Genomic DNA, 22,050 nt, shown 5'->3' on the forward strand with positions numbered 1-22,050 from the left:
TTCAGAGAATGGAAAAGAATGGCTGAGAAGTCATTCCATGGTTGGTTTGTTCATTGTCACTTTCAGTGGATAAGCAAAACAGAAGGCCCACTTCAAGATATCGCACAGCTTGACAGGGCTATCGTCCAAGGAAACCAAGCTCACAAACTCAGAATAAAAGAAAAGTTTTACATCTCGCTAAATCTGAGGGTGGTTTTAACCTCCCAGACTTGGAATTGCATCAACTCCCCATCCAAGGCTTTTACTTGAGACATTGTTAAATGCACTAAACAGGAACAATGGGTAATTATTGAAGATGTGCATGCTCACCCCCAGAATCTTTTCACATGTCTATTTTTCAAAGGAAAAAGCTAAGAACATGAACAACTTCATTGTTAAGAACACTATAATGATATGGAAGAAAATGAAACGGATTCTACAAGAACCAATCTCACTCCCTAAAACCAATCCTTGAACAGATTTTCAGTATGCACCGATAATAACGTGGAAAGCTAAAAGGTATAGAAATCATAAATTGTTTGGTAATAGGACATACATGTATTTCCATGACAGAATTAAAAAAGCAATTTTGTACTGACCGATGTAGAAATGGTCAAATACATGCAATTTGTAAACTAATGTATTAAAAAGAGATCAAATTCTACAGCAGAAGGAGAGTCATATGTCTTAAGTGTAAAACTAATAATGGCTCAATAATCCATACCTTTTGGGAATGCAACAGCCCAAAAGTAATGGGTGGAGTTAGAAAGTTGGCTGTCAGAAGTATTAATGTGAATTTACTTTTTGGTTCATATTTCAAGACCTGTCATATGAGGGTGCAGTGGGATACCCAATGGGTATCTTCTCGTCCATTATCTTGAAATATACCAATCCTCCATCGTTAAGACAATAGAAAAATCATATGGTTCATTATCTAAATATATTAAAGAGCTGGTTCGGGCTTGGCAGGTGTGATGTCATTGATGTTCGTGTGCGTCTAAATGTTGTCTTTTGTATGTTAATGTTTTGTATTGTTAAAAAAAAAAGAACCATGCTAATTGTCTTAAATTGGCAGTGATTTCTATGGATGATTTAGTCTCTCTAGTTTGGATTGTTTGAAGTGATGGGGACATTTCTCAGCAGCATGCAATATAAGGGATAATATAATACTAACTCCCAAGGTTTTTTCCTTACAACTAATGACATATTTCTCATTATGTTGGAACACTGTTTTCTATATCACACAGCCCCAAGGTAGCCACAGCTCTAGTACAATCGTAGACTCGTCTACCTTTGTATTTCCTCAGCACTGAGAGCAGAGGTAATTGCCTGTAGCCTCCCTGACATTGCTCTCTGCATTCCAATCTTCACAATGACTTCTCTCAATTTCTGCCACACCAGCTGTGTGCTGAAACTCCCAATTCTTTTCCCCATGCTTATCTTGCCCCACAGTCACTTGAACATGTTAAATAGGGCTCTTCCTTCAGCATTAAATTGATTCCATTCATTGATTTATTTGATGATTTATCGTCTCCTCTTACACTGAAAAGTTTGTGCAAATATATAGCTTTAGTGAGATGAACATGTATCATATCCCATGGGACTGTAGCAGAATTGATTATCATAATCAAGTACCCAGAAAGTGTGTCAAGTATTTGTATACGCAGTTTGGGTTGATAATACAGTCTTATAAAAAGCTGTAAAATAAGTAAGTGGTTGTAATCAGGGTATCAGTATGCAAGGCTATGAGGGGCTATCGGCTGTGTGAAATATAACCATGGTCCCTGTCTAATCAGTGTCCTGTCCTGCAGATTGGTCTTATGCCTGAACACTGCAGCCCATAAGGGGGCAGGCTGTCTGATTGGGGCCTGCTGCAGATGCACAGTTGCTTCATAGCACCGAGTTATCTCTGGGCCAAAGCTCTCTGGGGAAACAAGGGGGACAGTTTGTCCAGGATAGGATTTCATTTCCCTCAGACACAACTGGGACAGGATGAGCAGTCCTGCTGTGTGCTGGGCTGTCTGATCCAGTCTGGTATCAGACAAATAGCAGGGGTCTCATTAGAAAGGGAGAGAGGGAGGCCTGTGAATGAATCCTGGGGACAGAGGATGATGCTCAAACACTGTTGGCTCGACTGTAGTCTTTGCACCCAGTCTGCTTACCAAGGCTATGGCTGTTGTGTAAACTCAGTGTGTGGAAATACTGTGTGGCCAACAAATTCTTGGGATGCTGCAAATGATTAATTTATCTCTGATGCAGTGTGCCCATCGATTTACATGCCTATTGGGAGTCAGTAAAATTTGAGATGGAAAAGGTTCTAATTAGATGTTAGGTATAACAGGACAAATGAAAAGTGGCCCCTGGGCAGAATATTTTTCCAACAGACATTAGTATAGTTGGTGATAAAAAATAAAAATGTATGAATATGACTTTTTGTACACAGGTTGTGAATCCTAATTTGGACAAAATGTTATATTTACAATTACTTCTTCGCAACCATTTGAAAATATCTGTATAACATTTGAATATTAGTAAATGTGTATGATTGTCAAGATTTTTTAAAATAAATATTTTTATATAAATTAGGTTGGAAAACAGATAACGTTGTTGGAGAAAATTTAAATATTACAAACCAATGTTTTATTTAGTCAGGCTCTCAACTTACTTTTGAGAGTAAGAATAGTAGAATACACCAGGTATTCTGCATCAGCAGTTTTTAACTTATGTCAGTCACTTGATTGGCTGACAATTACCAATTACAATGTCAATTCTTAGATTGGTAGTTGGTCTAGCCAGATATCTAAACTTGTAGTAATTGAATACCGACCGGGCATTCAGGGGACCCCCATTGATTTTGATAGTCATTCTCACTCATATTAACACTCATATTAACATATTAATATAGTCATGGCAAAATGTGTAGAATTGTAGGATTTTTTTTTTTTTTTAAATAGCAAAAATGTATCTCTTCCCTATAGCAAATGGATAGAATTGCATTACATTTGTTATAAAATGTCAACATTTTCTTTCTGGCCCATGGCACAATGTGTAGAACTGCAGGAAATTACATGTAAAAATAAAATTTAATCTCAGCTGTCAGCTGGCACTAAAATGTTTTGCGGTAAGGAGGGGAGACCCCAACCAAATCTAGTTTAGAGCCCCCAAAAAGCTATAGAGCCGACCCTGCTGATCGAAGTATCCGACTCAAGACAAATGCGTTTTTCTTCTGTGCTGTTTTTGAGCATTTTCTTTACAGCGCACGAAGACATTCTCTTGCGATGGCCGAATGTATATTCCATCACTTGTCTGGGCACAAAAAGTCGTCCTAAAAACAGAGTTGTACATGATCAGGTGTGTTTCCGTCAGGGTAATTTCTGATGATGAAGCCTATTGTATTGTTCTGTAATAAAATGATTGGTTATAATTACCATAACAATCTAATAACCGTCCGTCGCCAGGAAACTATATGTGACCAATGAGAGGAAAGCTAAAGTGGCGCTACTTTACAAGCAGTGGGCTTGTGGCGCAATGGATAACGCGTCTGACTACGGATCAGAAGATTCTAGGTTCGACTCCTGGCAAGCTCGTGCATTTTGTGTATGTATGTATTATGTAATTAGCGATATCTTGTGGATTTGTACTGAGTGTCTTTGCCTATATGCACCATTAATGTATATCTCATTTATACACCAGTAACGGTGATGCGGAATCAATGGGCGTATTCAATTATGCTGAGTCGCGGGGTTACCGGTCTGTGAAACGTGACGTGAACGGGCAAACGCGGTGAGGGAGGAGCGCCCTCTCAGTCTACGCTGCTCGATCATGTTGTCAACAAGGCAGCATGGTGCGTCGTCCAGAAACATTCAACATAACTTTTCCATAAAATATATGTTCGAATTTTCTAAGTAGTTTTAATTGGGAAGGCAGATAAATCGTTTTCATAAAATAAAAAACAATCACTTTTGCAGGTGAAAACACTGAATCCGACTCATTACTCGACATACTTAATTACGTCACTTTTGTTTTGAGCCGACTTCGGCGTTGGTTTTGAACTGGGGTCACGCCAGGGAGGGAGTCCGATTCCAATTTTCACCCGGTTAAAACACCCATAACCGGGCGCCTGGCCCAGATTAATCGAATCCCCTCAATGTCCGCAAATTGGATGCGACCAATGACCATAATAACCAATCATATTGCCGTCTGCTACCAAGTATCCAGAATTGACCAATCAGAGGGTAGTTATGGTGTTTGTCATTCATTAGCGGGTTTGTGGGGCAATGGGTAACGCGTCTGACTAAGGCTCAGAAAATTATAGGTTCGACTTCTAGCAAACTCGGTAATTTTGACTGAGATTTGAAAATCAGCGACACTTTGTCAACGTGTGCTATATGCAACACCAACAGTTCGGATTAGGCGGAATCAAAGTTCATAACTATAACATGCGTTGAAATTCAAAGTGTGGAGAAAAGTACATCCACGATAGATAACTTTCATAATTCATACACCAGAGGGCGTAAATTGCCATTGAAATAGTACTTTTCGGAAATACTGTACTATAGGCCTCAAACAGACAAAAATGCACTGTACTGTGTGGTTCGGTATACTGCTGATATTGATCAACTCATAGTATACATGATTATTATGGTATTTTGTGGTGCTTGTTCGAAAGATTGATATTTATAGCACAGCATCTCAAGGGTGGAATGAATGCTACACATGCAGCGGAGCCTATACAACCTTCTTAACCTTTAAGATTTATAATGTGCTCTTGCATGAAATAATTTACAACGTAATATGACATGGAAATCCTGACAACTAAAACACAGCATCCAACAGCCTATAGGCTAAATGTGATCTCTCTCTCATGTAGCATACAGTGTATTTTCCATAACGGGGACACTATGACAAGACTCCACTATGCCCCACAAGCCTGTCTCTGCCGGTGTATACCCATTAGGATTACGTGCCTTTCACTAACTATCTATTTCATTATTTATCTTTAATCTTGTTATATAACGAGGACTGCCGTCAGCGTGCCGTATCACAATTAGTGTTACATAACCTTGCCATCCAGAGAAAGCTGAGCCCCTCTGGTAGTTCATAGCTGGGTGACTAACGAGCCAAACTGGCACGTTAGCAGACAGAGCTCTCAGTGTGTCCCCGCTCCCTTCTCACCTACCCACCCTCACCCCCACCCCCACTCCCACACGCATTCCTCAACTGCCTTTATTGATCTTTATTAATGCAATTCAATCTCACACCCTCCTTGCCCCCCAGAGGGATGGATACCCACCTATTTTGTGTCTCGCCTGCTTTGACACGGATTTTTCCCACGGTGAGCTTGGGCCTCATTTCCCCACTGCTCCAGGGGTTAAAGGTCTGCATCTTGCTCCACATATTGTTTACAACACTCCCCTCCCAGCGGAACTTCAGCATCATCAGGTCCCCAACATCTGAGTCCAGGGTGATCAGAAAGGTGTATGTCTTATTGCCTGAGATCTCGATGCTGAGAGAAAGAAAGAGAGGTTAGAGAGAAGTACATTCACCTTGATGCACTTCCTCAGGTTTTTTTCCCAAGTTTCTTTCACACATGGGCTGCAAGTAATGAACCTGAAAAGCAGAAGAAGGGTTTGACTATTACATTGTTATTTATTAGCTGAAACAGCTCTGCATGTGAAATAACCATAGTCTTGGGCAACCTCTTTTATAAGGACATTCAGGGGTGGAGGTGAGGAAATACAGTATTTTCATTCCCCTCCAGAAGTGTGACAGTAGGGAGGAAAAACCACGTGACTCTCTACTCTTAGTGTAGATGCACGTGAATCATTCATTTGGCAATATAGAGCAGAATGGGATCAAAATGTAGGTTGGCAGGGAGAGTGTTCCTTTGTGATGCACACACACACATCAATTATTGATATCTCCCTCTCCATTTAGAGTCCTATTTCATTCAGAGGTATGAGCTGTTTCCATGTACTTCCGTTACTGGCTACCCTATGTTGTACAGGGACAGAGTGAGAGCTGACTGGATGCAGTCTTTAGTGAAAGTCTACAGACCCCTTGCACAGTCTTCACACGTGGCTGACTTTAAATTCAATCTTAAAAGGGATTCAATTAGATAGATCTACACAATCTAATTCTAGAAAATCCTCTAAATTAGTAAAACAAAATTAAGATGTATCGATTGTCTTCACATCCCAGAGTTATTACTTGGTTGAAGCACCTTTGACAGCCGCTACAGCTGTGAATAATTTTTAATAAGATTCAACCAACCTTGCACAGCTTCTATGGCATCATATATATCCATAGTTATTTTGTAAAAATTGCTCAAGCTCAGTAAATTAGGACGGGAATTATTGATGGACAGAAATATTCAAACCTTGTCTCTGATTTTCAAGCAGATTTAAGTCAGGGCTGAGACTGGACCATTCAGGAACACTCAATATATATTGGTATTTTGGTGAGTTTTTGGCATTAACATTTGTGTAATTATCTAGCTGAAAAATACAACTCTATCCCAGGGTTAGGTCTTCAGAAGACTACGGTGGGTTTTCCTCTAACTTTTTATCTGGGGTTCACTCCTTTCATATTTCTTATGATCCTGACAAACTCCAAGTTCCTGCTGGTGACAAGCATACCCATAACATGATGCTGCCACCACAATACTTACAATTACAGAGGGTTTCACTCTGTTTTATGTTGTATTTGATTTGACCCAAGCCTGTAGTTTTTAATTTAGTTATTTTATTTGCCGTGTTGTGTTGCAGTATTACTTAACGGCCTTGTTGCAAACAGAATGGATGTTTTTAGTGGAATTTTTAACACAAGCTTCCTTCTTTTCACTTTGTCATACAGGCCAGTAATGTGGAGTGAATGCAATGTTGTTGATCCTCTGTATTTTCAAGTATTGTGGCAGCATCATGTTATAGGTATGTTTGTCACCTGCAGGGACTGGGGAGTTTGTCAGGATCAAAAGATATATGAAAGGAGCAAAGCTAAGATAAAAAGTTAGTGGAAACCCTGTGTCAGTTTTCTGAATGTATAACATACAAATGTTAATGCCAAAGACACACTAGAATGGCTTTTCTAGAGGTGTTGAGCGTTCCTGGTCCAATCTACGTTCTAACTTAAATTTGCTTGAAAGTCAGAGTCAAAGTTTAAATATTAGTGTCCATCAATGATTCCCAACCAAATTTACTGAGCTTGAGCAATTTAATAAAAAACAATAGACATATGTTGCCCTAAGAGTTGTGCGAAGGGGCCTGGTGTGGTGTGATACTCACAAAGTGATGGGAATTTCAGGGCTGTCCTCCTTTGTCCCAGTGAGAGAGATGGTGAGAGTGTGCTCAGTCTTCTCTATCTGGTTGACAAATTGAATCCTGAACTGGTAGTGGTAGACTGCAGGGAGAATAAGAGAGGAGAAGTCAGGAAAGACGACATGGACAAGACATACCAAATATAAAAGTGCATAATATCTTCATCATCTCTAAACAATGTTTTCAAACTGAACTTATGTAGCTGCTCCAAAATATACTACCGTTCAAAAGTTTGGGGTCACTTAGAAATGTCCTTGTTTTTGAAAGAAAATGTAAAAAATTGTCCATTAAAATAACATCAATTGATCAGAAATACAGTGTAGACATGGTTAATGTTGTAAATGACTATTGTAGCTGGAAACGGCTGATTTTTAATGGAATATCTACATAGGCGTACAGAGGCACATTATCAGCAACCATCACTCAAACGAGAGAGACTGTAGCAGCTATGGTAAGGAGTGTGTAGGTGAGGGAGAGGTCAGTGTGTGTGAAGGTGAGGGAGAGGAGTGCGTAGGTGTTGGGGGAATACGTGCTGCGTCCTTCTCTACTGCTTCAGATGTAGATACTGAGAGAGGGGAGAGAATACAGAGAGAAAGAGGAGGTTCTGCATGGTATGAGTGGCCTAGTCTTTCAGAGAGTTCACATCAGTCCCTGGTCCTCGCCTGTCTTTAAAAAAAATGTATTTCACCTTTATTTAACCAGGTAGGCTAGTTGAGAACAAGTTCTCATTTGCAACTGCGACCTGGCCAAGATAAAGCATAGCAGTGTGAACAGACAACACAGAGTTCTACCAGCTCCTCGTCTGGGGAGCATGGCCCAAAGCCTTTCAGTCAGTCCCTGACCTGGGACGGAGTCTGGAGCATCTGCTGACCCCCTAAGGGCTTTCCCTGGCTGAGGAGCAGGGGTCTCTGTGGCTGGCGGCCGAGCCAATGGGACGGCTAGGCCGGGTGTGGGCTGATGACCTCACTGTTGACGTCAGTGTGTGTCTGAACCTTGACCTCCTGGCGTCACTGGTCTACTCAAATTAAATCAAACTTTATTTGCCACACGCGCCAAATACAAGTGTAGACTTTACCGTGATATACGAGCTCTTAACCAACAGTGCAGTTCAAGAAGAAGAAAATATTTACTAAGTATGCTAAAATAAAAAGTAATAATAAAAAGTAACACAATAAGAGTAACAATAACGAGGCTATCTACAGGGGGCACCAGTACCGAGTCAGCGTGCAGGGGTACAGGCTAGTTGAGGTAATATGTACATGTAGGTGGGGGCGACGTGACTATGCATAGGTACCAAACAAAGAGCGAGTAGCAGCAGTGTACAAGGGGTGCAATGTTCAGCAGTATAATAGTACTCCCTCACTGATTTGCGCCTGTTCTGGTCACCTGACCCCAACTTCCTCAACCACTTCCTGCTCCGCCCATTGCCAGAGCAACCATTCCATCCCTTCTCCCTGTTTCCACAGAGCTTTGTTTATGACATCAGCTTCTGGGCGGGGCCAGACAGGCAGGAGGCAGACTTTCATGCTCTAGTCAGAGAGGCCAGTAGAGAGACGGTAGAGGATGTTACACTCATAAACACTTACACACCCCCTGACATAACACACACCTACACACACACACTGACACACAGACCAACACACACCCTGACATAATACACACTAGCTATTGTTACAGACTCACCTACTGCTCACACACACATGCCCTCTGACACACACATGCACTCAAACTCCACACATACCTGCAAAGCCTGCTGTCCACACGCATGCATCTCACCGTCAGGTAGTGTCTGTCTGTGTATGTGAGAGATGAGTGCAGTGTGGTAATATGCTGTAGCAACACTTTCCAAACACTGAAGCTAGTGGTTGGTGTCAGGATGGTGTTGTTGTCTGGATGGTGTTGGTGTCCGGATGGTGTTGGTGTCCAGATGGTGTTGGTGTCCGGATAGGGTTGGTGTCAGGATTGGGTTGGTGTCAGGATAGGGTTGGTGTCAGGATAGGGTTGATGTTGTTGGTGTCAGGATAGGGTTGATGTCAGGATAGGGTTGATGTCAGGATAGGGTTGATGTCAGGATAGGGTTGGTGTCAGGATAGGGTTGATGTCAGGATAGGGTTGATGTCAGGATAGGGTTGATGTTGTTGGTGTCAGGATGGTGTTGGTGTCCAGATGGTGTTGGTGTCAGGATAGGGTTGGTGTCAGGATAGGGTTGATGTCAGGATAGGGTTGATGTTGTTGGTGTCAGGATGGTGTTGATGTCGGCAGCAGATAGCCTAGTGGTTAGAGCGTTGGGCCAGTAACCGAAAGGTTGCTGGATAAAATCCCTGAGCTGACAAGGTAAACATCTGTTGTTCTGCTCCTGAACAAGGCAGTTAACCCACTGTTTCCCCAGTAGGCCTTCATTGTAAATAAGAATTTGTTCTTAACTGACTTGCCTCGTTAAATAAAGGTTAGAAAAGTGAAAAGGAGACTGGGATAGGACTTTAATTGGCATCAGAAGAGGAGACGCTTTAAAGTGGCTGTTATTGGCTGTGCTCCACAGCAGATGAAGTATGTTTCAATAAAGCCACAGTCTCAGATGTCTAAGCTCCTGTCACTACAACCTTACCAAGGTTCCAGAGACTTCACCTCATCATATCAATCAAATGTATTTTATAAATCCCTTTTGACATCAGCAGCTTTCACAAAGTGCTTCTACAGAAACCAACAACTGTCCCCTTGATCTGAAATAGACCCTAGACCCTTATTTCCTAGTGAGACCTTGTCATGGCATATATTGATCAAAGTGTGTCCCAACTAATATGGTCTTTGCGTCAAACTAATATCGTCTTTGCATCAAACAATGTAACATGCCTAAAATTCCCTGCTTGTCTCTTCCCATGAGACTTTATGGTGTTATTGACCAAGGACTCGTGTTCCAGAAAGCTCTTGTGCAAAATGTTATTCCTGGTTTTGTACAGTACAGTACAATGGCATGAAGTTAACATGTATTACTCTAGCCTCCTGCCTGTGCCAACTACACGCTTTCCTGCTTGTTAAGTTCTGACATTCTACAGTATTTCCTAAGTACATGGAAGAGTGGGTTTTGTCTGTAAGGGACATGGGACACCATTGTGTGCACTTCCGTTTGTAGGGCATGTGAGAGCGGGTCTTGTGGTAGAGCTTCTTGCCGGCGGCACTGCGCACCCTCCTGACGTTATAGCCCAGCGTGTTGCATTTGTTCTTGTGGCAGTCCAGGCAGGTACCCTTCTCAAAGGCATTGTCATCACTGCATCTGTAGGCCATGATCTACTTGTCTTTGTTCAGAAAGGAGTCGATGAACAGGTAGACTGAACGCTCATGGGCACATTTCACTGTCTGCTCAAAACCTAGGAGAGAAAGAGTGGAAATGTGAGTGGAATTTTAAAAGGGGGCAGGTAATAAGACTGTAACACATATGAATTGAGAATTCAAACTTTGGACTCAAATGTTCCCCTTTGTGATCAGGTCACTGCATCATTCTAGCCCTGGTTAAACTAAACTGGGACTGAGGCTATTCAGAACTGTATCTGTGCCAGCCTTCAATCTTTTCCTCTCCTCAGAATACAGACTACGCCTTAACAAGATCCTGATTATACTTTTGAGTTGGTCATTATTTGGGGATTGGTCATTACCCCCAAAGCAGATCTGTCATAATGTCCTGTCACTTCTCTGGGTAAAAAGGCCTGTCAACCTCTTTATGTCTGTGAGCTGACTGATCTGAGACCTGTCTTCAGGCCTGCTTCTCTTGGGAAGATCTTGTCATAGCCTGGAGGCAGAATGCAGAGTGGACGGACAGGGCTGAGGGAGACGTATTTGGCTAATTAACTCACGAGGATGACAGATAATGTGCTTCTGTCTTTCATGTAAGAAAAAAAACAGTTTTTGATTGAATCCCCTGAAATCCCACCACCACTTATTTCTGACTATTGGGAATTCTATTCATATTCAGCAGAGCAGCGTGAATATAAGATGAGGCACTGCTTTCACACAATACTGCTTTATTATTTTAGTTTGTGCCTCTCTGCAAGGTAAATGGTAATGGTTTACTTTGATCAAAAATAGCTCTTCTCCTTAATATACCCTACCAATACTTTTCTAAATGCCGAATGACTCTCCCCTCCCCACCACTGTGACAGACTCACCATTGATTCCATGCAAGGCCATATGTTCCATTAAGCTCTGGAAAGGGTGGCATCCTGGTTGAAAGTCACCACCGTTGGGGTAGAAGTCAACATGTGCCACAGCCTGCTTGATGCCCACACTCAGCCCCATGCGTTCTTGAGTGTAGGTGTGGATGGCATCCACAAATAGGGCATCATCAGGGGACAGTCTGTCTGATGCTGCCATGCCCTCAAACATGGGACCTGCTGGATCCAGACCTGTACAAAGAAACACAAAGGATCTCAGGCTTTTCACCAGAGTGCCATTAGACTTGGATACTTCTATAAGAATTGTACTCAAATGCATTATTTAGCCAGGAAATGGTGTGACAAAATATTTACAGAGAGTAGAAAACCTCACCAGTGATTTGTCCAATCTTCCCACGCCCTCCCAGGTAGCTTCCAGCAAATCCAGAGATGTGAGCACCAAGACTGTATCCAATCAGATGAACTTTCTCTGCAGGAAACTGGTAAAACTCCTGACACACAAAGATTGTTATTATTTTAGTGTTGATGTGAAAAGGAGGGGATGATGTGACATTAACATCTTTTGTAGGAGACATATTATATCTCCTAAAGAGGTTGTCTTATCATTTCTGTCACACAAACAGTACTTTGCAATGACAGTCCTTGTTGAACACGTTGAACACTTTCCTGCCTCTCACCTGCAGCCACTGTAGCAGGAATGCAACGTCTTTCCCCACTGCCCTAGTGTTCTGGGCTGCGTTAGGGTAGTTCATATTGGCCTGTAAAAGCCAGTCAGTGACGATCACATTGACATCTCCAAGACTGGTCTTCAGAGCAGAAGCAAGAACGGGCACCCAGCTCTCCATCAGAGCATTTATCTTGGAAAAAGAGAAATGGGTTTTAGTCTCATTTGAAGGGTTGCAAAGGGAGGGTATCTTACTGGAATCCTTCTAAGTTTACCAGTAAACACAGCATTTTCATAACTTTCAAGGTTTTTGGGGGAATTTTATCATATGATATCTAGTGGCCTTTTGGGGTTCTCCAGATCATCACATGTGTACCTAATTATTTCTGGCCCTCTACGTGGCCACATCACATGTCAAATATATAACAAATAAATCAAATACCATAGTTTTAAAATACAAAATAGAATGGCAAAGCTGTAAAACGTTATCATAAATATAAACCATCAATTTAGTGAATACCATTGGTGTTTAATATGAGGGTTTCAGCATAAGATATCCTTTTATTTATTTTTTATACACTTGTATTTATTTTAATATGTCAATATGTATTTTGTCACCAAACTTGTAGCAGTTGTGAAAAGGTAAATAGTTGGAAGATTTGCAGAGGTAATTGAAACTAATGGCATTGCTGATTAGTTGCTTTTCTTAATTATATTTCTTAACATTTTTATCTTGAAACATAACCACTAGAAACTCATGGATAATATGGACACAGACATAAAAAAATGTATTCTATATACAGCTGAAGTCGGAAGTTTACACCTTAGCCAAATACATTTCAACTAAGTGACTAGAATCTGTGTATTCCTTGTCTAGTTTGACCATGAGTGGACACTAGACTAGAGACACTTCCAATATAAAGTAGAACTTTGTGTGGTGATGCTGTAATCCAGCTTTTATTTGTAATTGCAAGAAATATGAGTTGGGAAACAGTCCTTAGAGATGGTCATTTTTTTTTGTTCATACAACTGACTGTATTTTTTTGTATATTTTATATTAATATTTTATATTAATATTAATCTTTTATACCTATTTTTTAAACATTTGTTTATATTTTATATGCACAGTGTTTGTTTTATTTTCGCCAAACTCTCCCTCCACATTGTTGTCACTTCAGCCACAACAATGATAGTATCGTAGTAGATCCTTCACAACAGTAATATATTTTACATCTAACTAGCACTGTTAGTATCTTCATTCTCAGAATTGGTCATTTCACAGTCACCAAAAACTGTAATCTAAAATGAAAAAATATATAAAAAAATAAAACATTTTCCTTAAAGTATAATTTCTTTAGATTACTAACGTTACTGTCCCCACTACAACAAAAATACTTAAATATGTGTCATTTTGTCCTTGAAACATGTAATTTAAATAAAGTAGAATTCCATTCATTCCTATGGAGGACTGCTCCTACTGGGGAGTGTCAACATGGCCAACCCGGGTGCTACAAAGCCTCTCAATGGCCAATACACAGCATCAACAATCCAGAGTTTATATACATCAATTGTTTCCACCCAGGGGCAGCAAATATAGTTAAGTACCTCTTTGTATTTTATAAAGTATGGCCTGTAGTCTTTATAGTAAGGCTTAAAAATATTTTTGATTAACACCCAACCCAGGTTTGAAGTTCCTTATAAGTGACAAATCAGACACTCACCTGTTCCACTTCCCTTGATTCTCCTGGCATCACCCAGGTGATAAGTGAGCAGCAGGCAGCACAGGACTCTGAGCACCTGGACCAAAGCCATGGTGTCGACACAGACTCCCAGGTAATCCTACATACACACACACTTCAGGTGGAGAGCACAGCAGCTGAATAAGGCAAATAGAAGAGGGGAGTTGGAATTATTTAAGCAGAGTGTGAACTGGAGGTGAGACCCTCACTGAAGACATGTGCAGGGGGTGATTCATGAAGTCAGGGTGGGCTTGAGAAGAGAGTAAAGAACACTTTGCACTCAGAGTAGGAAAAAGTAGGAGCAGGGGCACCTGGGAAAGGGAGACAAGTCAGGTCCTGATTGGCTGTCGTCCCGGATTGCAAAAGTGCAGAGGTGGGTGTTGGGTGGGTGGAAGAATGGGCTGATTGTCAGACGGTTTTGTAGCAGAGAGCAAAGATCTAGGATGAACCCAAGCTTTTGTTAGTGTTAACCATGCCTGTTATTGTTAACCATGCCTGTTAGTGTTTCCTCAGTTTACTGGAACCTTCTGGAAAAAAATGGCTTAATTTGTCAGTTCTATCTCATCCTCCATTGTCTTAGTTTGAATCAATATCTCTTCAACAAAAGGGATAAAAGCACTAACAATTTTAGTTCTACTATTTCAACTTCTGTTTGCTTTGTGTCTATCTAAATCTCTATGGTTATGGTTATTTCAGTTATGCTAGTGGCTGAGTTCTTCAAAAGTAATTTAGAACACCATACAGCGAAAAAAATACTTAAGGTATCTGATCTGGGTCTAAAATCTGCCAAATTGCCAAAATGGTATCAGTTTCAAAGAAATCATACTAACAATCATATATTTTGTCTGTTCCAATTTACAATGTACTCCGTCTCAACTTACCTGAGTATTTACCTCAGTATTTGCAGAATCCTGGAAGTTGGGCTCATGGTGTACTTTATTCCGCTCTGTCTTGGTCCAGTTTGTCTTGGTCCAATGCCAGTACACATCCCACTGGGCACAAACTGGTCGAATCAACTTTGTTCCAACGTCATTTGTGAAGTGGAATCTGTGTCAAATTTATTGGATTTGCAAAAGGTTTTGTTTTGAGGGTGAAATTTCAACCAAAGGATAATGTCATCATGTTAGTACTTGAGATGTGTCTTCAACTTGATTGGAGTCCACCTGTGGTAAATTCACTTGATTGGACATGGTTTGGAAAGGCACACACCTGTCTATATAAGGTCCCACAGTTGACAGTGCATGTCAGAGCAAAAACCAAGCCATGAGACAACTATCTCTGCAGCACTCCACCAATCAGGCCTTTATAATCGAGTTGCCAGATGGAAGCCACTCTTAACCAAAAGGCAAATGACAGCCCCCTTGGAGTTTTTACCTTTAGGTGCCCTAAAGGACTCTCAGATCATGAGAAAAAATATCCCTACGGTGAAGCATGGTGGTGGCAGCATCATGTGGGGATGTTTTTCAACGGCAGGGACTGGGAGACTAGTCAGTGTCATGGGAAAGATGAACGGAGTAAAGTATAGAGAGATCCTTGATGAGGAGCGCTCCAGAGTGTTCTGGACCTCAGACTGGGGCGAAGGTTCACCCTGCAACAGGACAACGACCCTAAGCACACAGCCAAGACAACACAGGAGTGGCTTCGGGACAGGTCTCTGAATGTACTTCAGTGACCCAGCCAGAGCCCGGACTTGAACCCGAACAAACATCTCTGGAGAGTCCTGAAAATAGCTGTACAACAATGCTCCCCATCCAACCTGACAGAGCTTGAGAGGATCTGCAGAGAAGAATGAAACTCTCCAAATACAGGTGTGCCAAGTTTGTAGCGTCATACCTAAGAAGACGCAAAGCTAATCGCTGTCAAAGGTGCTTCAACAAAGTACTGAGTAAAGGGTCTGAATACACTCATGTAAATGTAATATTTAAGTATTTTATTTTTTACAAATTTGTAAACATTTCTAAAAACCTGTTTTTGCTTTATCACTATGGGGTATTGTGTGTAGACTGATGATGTGAAAAAAAACGATTGAATACATTTCAGAATAAGGCTGTAACGTAACAAAATGTGGAAAAAGTCAAGGGGTGTGAATACTTTTCGAATGCACTGTAGGCCTAGAGTTTCAAGCTTTGGTTTATTTCTGAATTACTTAAGTTAATAATATTGGATTCATGTCTCATCTCAACCAAACATCAAAGTTTAAAGAAAAGGACTAAATCAAACTTTATTTAATGTGCAATAAAAAAGGCTGATTTCATTTAGTCCTATTCTTTAACTTAGATTTTTGGTTGAGATGGAGACGTGAATCCAACATATCAATTATTAATATATAGACAAACTGTAAATCCTAACTAAGTCAGTGGCACCAATATAACTTTTTCCAAGCAGAAGATACATCTCCTTCAAATGTTGATGTTTGGTTGCGTTGTCACAGACAGGTTATCTGACAACATCCCAAAAAACTATGTGCACGCTTCAATGGGGCACAAGGACGTATGTTGTTGTGATTCTGGATGGCCAGATAGCTAGCAACAATGACAAGAAGCTGCCATGTGGGGAATCGTAGGTGGTTTGTTTCAGTTAGTTTTTACCTTGTTCTTGATACCATTTCTTGTTTTGAGGTATTTTGACTGATGCCACATCTATGCTAATATGGCAAGCTAGCAAACCAACCACTATAACAATGTATTTTAGAGACAACAAGTGCTCATTGTGCAAATTTATTTATGTTTTCAATAAACATTGTGACAGAATATAGTTTACATGTTTGCCCCATAGTTGCTCACTCGTCGGTTTTGTTGCTAAACAACCAACCCATCTATAGTATGAGTGTAGCGGGGTTCGTAATTGGCAGCAGAGAAGTCAGGCGCAGGAGAGCAGAACTGGGTAATAACCAGAGATTTATTAGGCAAAACCAACGGCATCCAGAACAACAAGACAAATGGGCACAAAAATAACCCGTCGTGCACTCACGGGGAACGTGCACAAGCACTACAATAAACAATCCCACACAAAGACATGGGGGAAACAGAGGATTAAATACACAACAAGTACATGAGGGAATTGAAATCAGGTGTGTGGAAAAACAAGACAAAACAAATGGAAAATGAAAAGTGGATCGACAATGGCTAGAAGACCAGCGACGCAGAGCGCCGCCCGAACAAGGAGAGGACCCGACTTCGGCGGAAGTCGCAACAATGAGACAATATACAAATGTTTTTGAGAAAGATAATTTGAAAAATAAAATGTTGTTGAGTAAATTAAAGGTTATTTGTTGATGTAAATATCAAAATGTAGTGATTTTAAGTTTGTGTCATTATATTTGGGGTAGGGTGGGGTTGCAAGAAATTCTTGCGAATAAAAATTGGGTTCCACTGGTGTGGGTCATTTAACTCTGGAGGTGACAAGGTTTGCAAATTCAAATATACATTTCCCAAGTTTGTTTGGAGAGCTATGGTATATAAACATGATTCATTAATTTCAGTTTATATGGAGACAATGTTTTATCAAGCAATGATACCCAGCTGTTAACTTAAACAAAGTAGTGTATTGTACTTCTGTCTGAGCTCACGTCTTTAGATTAGATGACTAGCGGCAGAGCCCAAAGAGTTAAAGAAACATCCTGTGTCATCTGTGATGTCAGCTGCAGGTTAACCTATGGTAGGTTAACCTAACCTATTGATCATTAAAAAAAACATTCGCAATTATGTTAGCACAGCTGAAAACTGTTGTTAGGATTAAAGAAGCAATTAAACTGTCCTTCTTTAGACTGTTGAGTATCTGGAGCATCAGTATTTGTGGGTTCGCAAAACACCAGTCTCAACATCAACAGTGAAGAGGGGACTCAGGAATGATGGCCTTCTAGGCAGAGTTGCAAAGAAAAAGCCATATCTCAGACTGGCCAATAAAAAGAAAAGATTAAGATGGGAAAAAGAACACAGACACTGGACAGAGGAACTCTGCCTAGAAGGCCAGCATCCCGGAGTCGCCTCTTCACTGTTGACGTTGAGACTGGTGTTTTGCAGTTAATGAAGCTGCTAGTTGAGGACTTATGAGCCGTCTGTTTCTTAAACTAGACACTCTAATGTACTTGTCCTCTTGCTCAGTTGTGCACCGGGGCCTCCCACTCCTCTTTCTATTCTGGTTAGAGACAGTTTGCGCTGTTCTGTGAAGGGAGTAGTACACAGCAGTGGCAATTTCTCGCATGGAATAGCCTTAATTTCTCAGAACAACAATAGACTGACGAGTTTCAGAATACATTTTCTGTTTCTGCCCATTTTGAGTCTGTAATCAAATCCACAACTCCTGATGCTCCAGATACTCAACTAGTCTAAAGAAGGACAGTTTAGTTGCTTCTTTAATCAGCACAACAGTTGTGATAACATAATTGGAAAAGGGTTTTCTAATGATCAATTATAAACTTGGATTAGCTAACACAATGTGCCATTGGAACACAGGAGTGATGGTTGCTGATAATGGGCCTCTGTACGCCTATGTAGATATTCCATAACAAATCTGCCGTTTCCAGCTACAATAGTATTTTTAAAATCAATTTGATGTCATTTTAAAGTGCTTTTCTTTCAAAAACAAGGACATTTCTAAGTGACCCCAAACTTTTGAACGGTTCGTAGATATATATATATATTATTTTACAAATATTTGATAAAATATGGAATTTTGCTTTTACTACTATAGCCCAGAGAAACGCATTCAATAACACATTCATAAACACACATTTACCCCTTTTGTGGGAAGGCACAAAACTACCTTCATACTTCCATTAATTTTGTTAAACAGGTACTAGTTACCTTCAGACAATGTGCCAACTTTGTGTTTGTGACAAACAGTTTGCCCAAACAGTTTGGACTCTACAAACAGAAGTGGCACATCGATGGTACCGACTTCAGAAGAATCCCCTGACACTCGAGTCTCCCCTTTCCATAGAGTGACCACTTTATGCTGATGTTTACTGTATTTTGGCAGTTACCTGTGTCCTGAGACCCCTGCAAGTAAACTGGATAGACACAGGCTGGAATTCAATCATCACCTGTATTTGTGATTTAAAGGGAGATGTATAGGTAGGATGCTACCAGTTGTTATTTTCTCTGTGAGTACAGTATGTGAGCTGGCATGAGCCACTGTTTATGGTCCTAGTGCTCTGTCTGTTATTCATACATACAGTGAGATGAACTCTGCAGAGGGGAGGCAACAAACTGGGCTTAAAGAGATAGCTATAGAGAGAGAGAGAGAGAGAAATCATGCCTCATCTAATCTCCATGACATTACATAAGCATTTTTATAATGTTTTATTCACTCCACACTGCGCTGGGTGACTAAGTGGTTGTACTTAGTGATCGTGACCGGTTTTCTGGCCTATTATTTTTAGGATTGCATACGGGTAATATTGAATACCTTCCAGTTACTACCTTCTAGTTACACTTATTCCAGTTCTAGTGGACCACAGTGGTTAGTGACAGTTTCTCATTGAATGTGCGTTACTTCCCTTAATCAGTAGACCACTAATCATGTGGATTGATTGATCAAGACAGACTATGAAAGAAATACACATCAAATATTTATTTTTGTCAAATTTACATTACAGTTGTATAAATTACAAAATTACCTTCACAAATAAGTAACTTTTATCAAATAGCATCTGAGAAAAATTGTGTGAGTAAAAGTGCCTTTTATCATTTTTTTAAAGTCAAGTGAAGCAACAGAAAAACAACAGCCATAAAACATTGTACTCCTCCAATGGTTGAATCTCAGGAGAATCAAGCTAGCATCATGTAGTCATCCAAAGGTTGAATCTCAGGAGAATCAAGCTAGCATCATGTAGTCATCCAAAGGCTGAATCTCAGGAGAATCAAGCTAGCGTCATGTAGTCATCCAAAGGTTGAATCTCAGGAGAATCAAGCTAGCATCATGTAGTCATCGAAAGGTTGAATCCCAGGAGACTCAAGCTAGCATCATGTAGTCCTCCAAAGGTTGAATCTCAGGAGAATCAAGCTAGCGTCATGTAGTCCTCCAAAGGTTGAATCCCAGGTGAATCAAGCTAGCATCATGTAGTCCTCCAAAGGTTGAATGCCAGGAGAATCAAGCTAGCATCATGTTGTCATCCAAAGGTTGAATCTCAGGAGAATTAAGCTAGCATCATGTAGTCATCCAAAGGTTGAATCTCAGGAGAATCAAGCTAGCATCATGTAGTCCTCCAAAGGTTGAATCCCAGGAGAATTAAGCTAGCATCATGTAGTCATCCAAAGGTTGAATCCCAGGAGAATCAAGCTAGCATCATGTAGTCCTCCAAAGGTTGAATCCCAGGAGAATTAAGCTAGCATCATGTAGTCATCCAAAGGTTGAATCTCAGGAGAATTAAGCTAGCATCATGTAGTCATCGAAAGGTTGAATCCCAGGAGAATTAAGCTAGCATCATGTAGTCATCCAAAGGTTGAATCTCAGGAGAATCAAGCTAGCATCATGTAGTCATCCAAAGGTTGAATCTCAGGAGAATCAAGCTAGCGTCATGTAGTCATCCAAAGGTTGAATCCCAGGAGACTCAAGCTAGCATCATGTAGTCCTCCAAAGGTTGAATCTCAGGAGAATCAAGCTAGCGTCATGTAGTCCTCCAAAGGTTGAATCCCAGGAGAATCAAGCTAGCATCATGTAGTCCTCCAAAGGTTGAATCCCAGGAGAATCAAGCTAGCATCATGTAGTCATCCAAAGGTTGAATCCAAGGAGAATCAAGCTAGCATCATGTAGTCATCCAAAGGTTGAATCCAAGGAGAATCAAGCTAGCATCATGTACTCCTCCAAAGGTTGAATCCCAGGAGAATTAAGCTAGCATCATGTAGTCATCCAAAGGTTGAATCTCAGGAGAATTAAGCTAGCATCATGTAGTCATCCAAAGGTTGAATCTCAGGAGAATCAAGCTAGCGTCATGTAGTCATCGAAAGGTTGAATCCCAGGAGAATCAAGCTAGCATCATGTAGTCCTCCAAAGGTTGAATCTCAGGAGAATCAAGCTAGCATCATGTAGTCATCCAAAGGTTCAATCTCAGGAGAATCAAGCTAGCATCATGTAGTCATCCAAAGGTTGAATCTCAGGAGAATCAAGCTAGCATCATGTAGTCATCCAAAGGTTGAATCTCAGGAGAATCAAGCTAGCATCATGTAGTCATCCAAAGATTGAATCCCAGGAGAATCAAGCTAGCATCATGTAGTCATCCAAAGGTTGAATCCCAGGAGAATCAAGCTAGCATCATGTAGTCATCCAAAGGTTGAATCCCAGGAGAATCAAGCTAGCATCATGTAGTCATCCAAAGGTTGAATCTCAGGAGAATCAAGCTAGCATCATGTAGTCATCCAAAGGTTGAATCTCAGGAGAATCAAGTTAGCATCATGTAGTCATCCAAAGGTTGAATCTCAGGAGAATCAAGCTAGCGTCATGTAGTCATCCAAAGGTTGAATCTCAGGAGAATCAAGCTAGCGTCATGTAGTCATCCAAAGTACATGTTGCAATTTCTTTAAACAAAAAACGAACTACAACAAGAAACTACAGCAACTAAACCATTAAGTAACAAAGGTGTGAAATAATAGAGAAAATCATTACTAAAGAGCTACATTTTCCCCTATGAATTATATCTGGTTCAGTAGTAAGCCACATACAGGTTATAAAATGCTATGTGTTTCATTGTTGAAGGCTCTTCTGGGAATAGGGAACTTGTGTTCCTCTGCCCAGCCCTGTTCCTCTGCCCACCCATGGCTAAATAACATCGCTAGGATGGAAGGACTTGGTTCATTTGAGTGTTTTTGTCTGAGGGCTCTATTCTTGGAAGTTGTACTGATGTTATTCTGTTATTGTCCAGTTCACTATTAGTCATAGTGTAGGAGTTCCTCAGTGGTTAAATCCTAGACACATCATTGGAGGAATAACGTAATGATTACGATAAACAAATCATTTTTATACATTCCCATATGGCCATTGGCCAGTGGGGTAAACTATCTCTCATTGGACTCTTCATACAGTATATTGTTTATTAAAACATGTCCATGCTAGGTACTCTAGATACTAGGCTTCCCTACTCATGCTAGGTACTGTAGATGCTAGGCTTCCCTACTCATGCTAGGTACTGTAGATACTAGGCTTCTCTACTCATGCTTCTATGAAAATGTGTGCACATGACAGCAGGA

At 40.7% G+C, this 22,050-nt stretch overlaps 1 protein-coding gene, 1 long non-coding RNA gene and 1 other non-coding gene across 4 annotated transcripts; 2 read left to right on the forward strand and 1 right to left on the reverse strand.

The window, feature by feature from the left end:
• Positions 1 to 3,085: 3,085 nt before the first annotated feature.
• Positions 3,086 to 14,947, reverse strand: LOC118394311 (hepatic triacylglycerol lipase-like). Its single transcript, XM_035787507.2, is given in 10 exon segments — positions 3,086 to 3,304; positions 5,273 to 5,485; positions 7,263 to 7,377; positions 10,418 to 10,660; positions 11,456 to 11,692; positions 11,835 to 11,952; positions 12,139 to 12,318; positions 13,847 to 14,001; positions 14,176 to 14,302; positions 14,746 to 14,947. Coding segments are annotated over 8 exon segments (1,257 nt in total). The 5' UTR covers positions 13,877 to 14,001; positions 14,176 to 14,302; positions 14,746 to 14,947; the 3' UTR covers positions 3,086 to 3,183.
• Positions 3,494 to 3,566, forward strand: trnar-acg (transfer RNA arginine (anticodon ACG)). Its single transcript has one exon. It is a non-coding gene; the product is annotated as a tRNA-Arg (tRNA).
• A 1,865-nt stretch (positions 14,948 to 16,812) lies between the features above and the next one.
• Positions 16,813 to 21,263, forward strand: LOC127907344 (uncharacterized). Of its 2 annotated transcripts, none has more exons than XR_008064188.1 (3): positions 16,813 to 20,584; positions 20,953 to 20,998; positions 21,137 to 21,263. It is a non-coding gene; the product is annotated as an uncharacterized LOC127907344 (long non-coding RNA). The 2 variants fall into 2 exon arrangements; XR_008064187.1 differs by lacking the exon at positions 20,953 to 20,998 and adding an exon at positions 20,861 to 20,906 and having other exon boundaries at positions 16,813 to 20,630; positions 21,137 to 21,250.
• Positions 21,264 to 22,050: the final 787 nt, after the last annotated feature.

Source organism: Oncorhynchus keta, chromosome 14 (assembly GCF_023373465.1).
Source record: "Oncorhynchus keta strain PuntledgeMale-10-30-2019 chromosome 14, Oket_V2, whole genome shotgun sequence".
Taxonomy (NCBI): domain Eukaryota; kingdom Metazoa; phylum Chordata; class Actinopteri; order Salmoniformes; family Salmonidae; genus Oncorhynchus; species Oncorhynchus keta.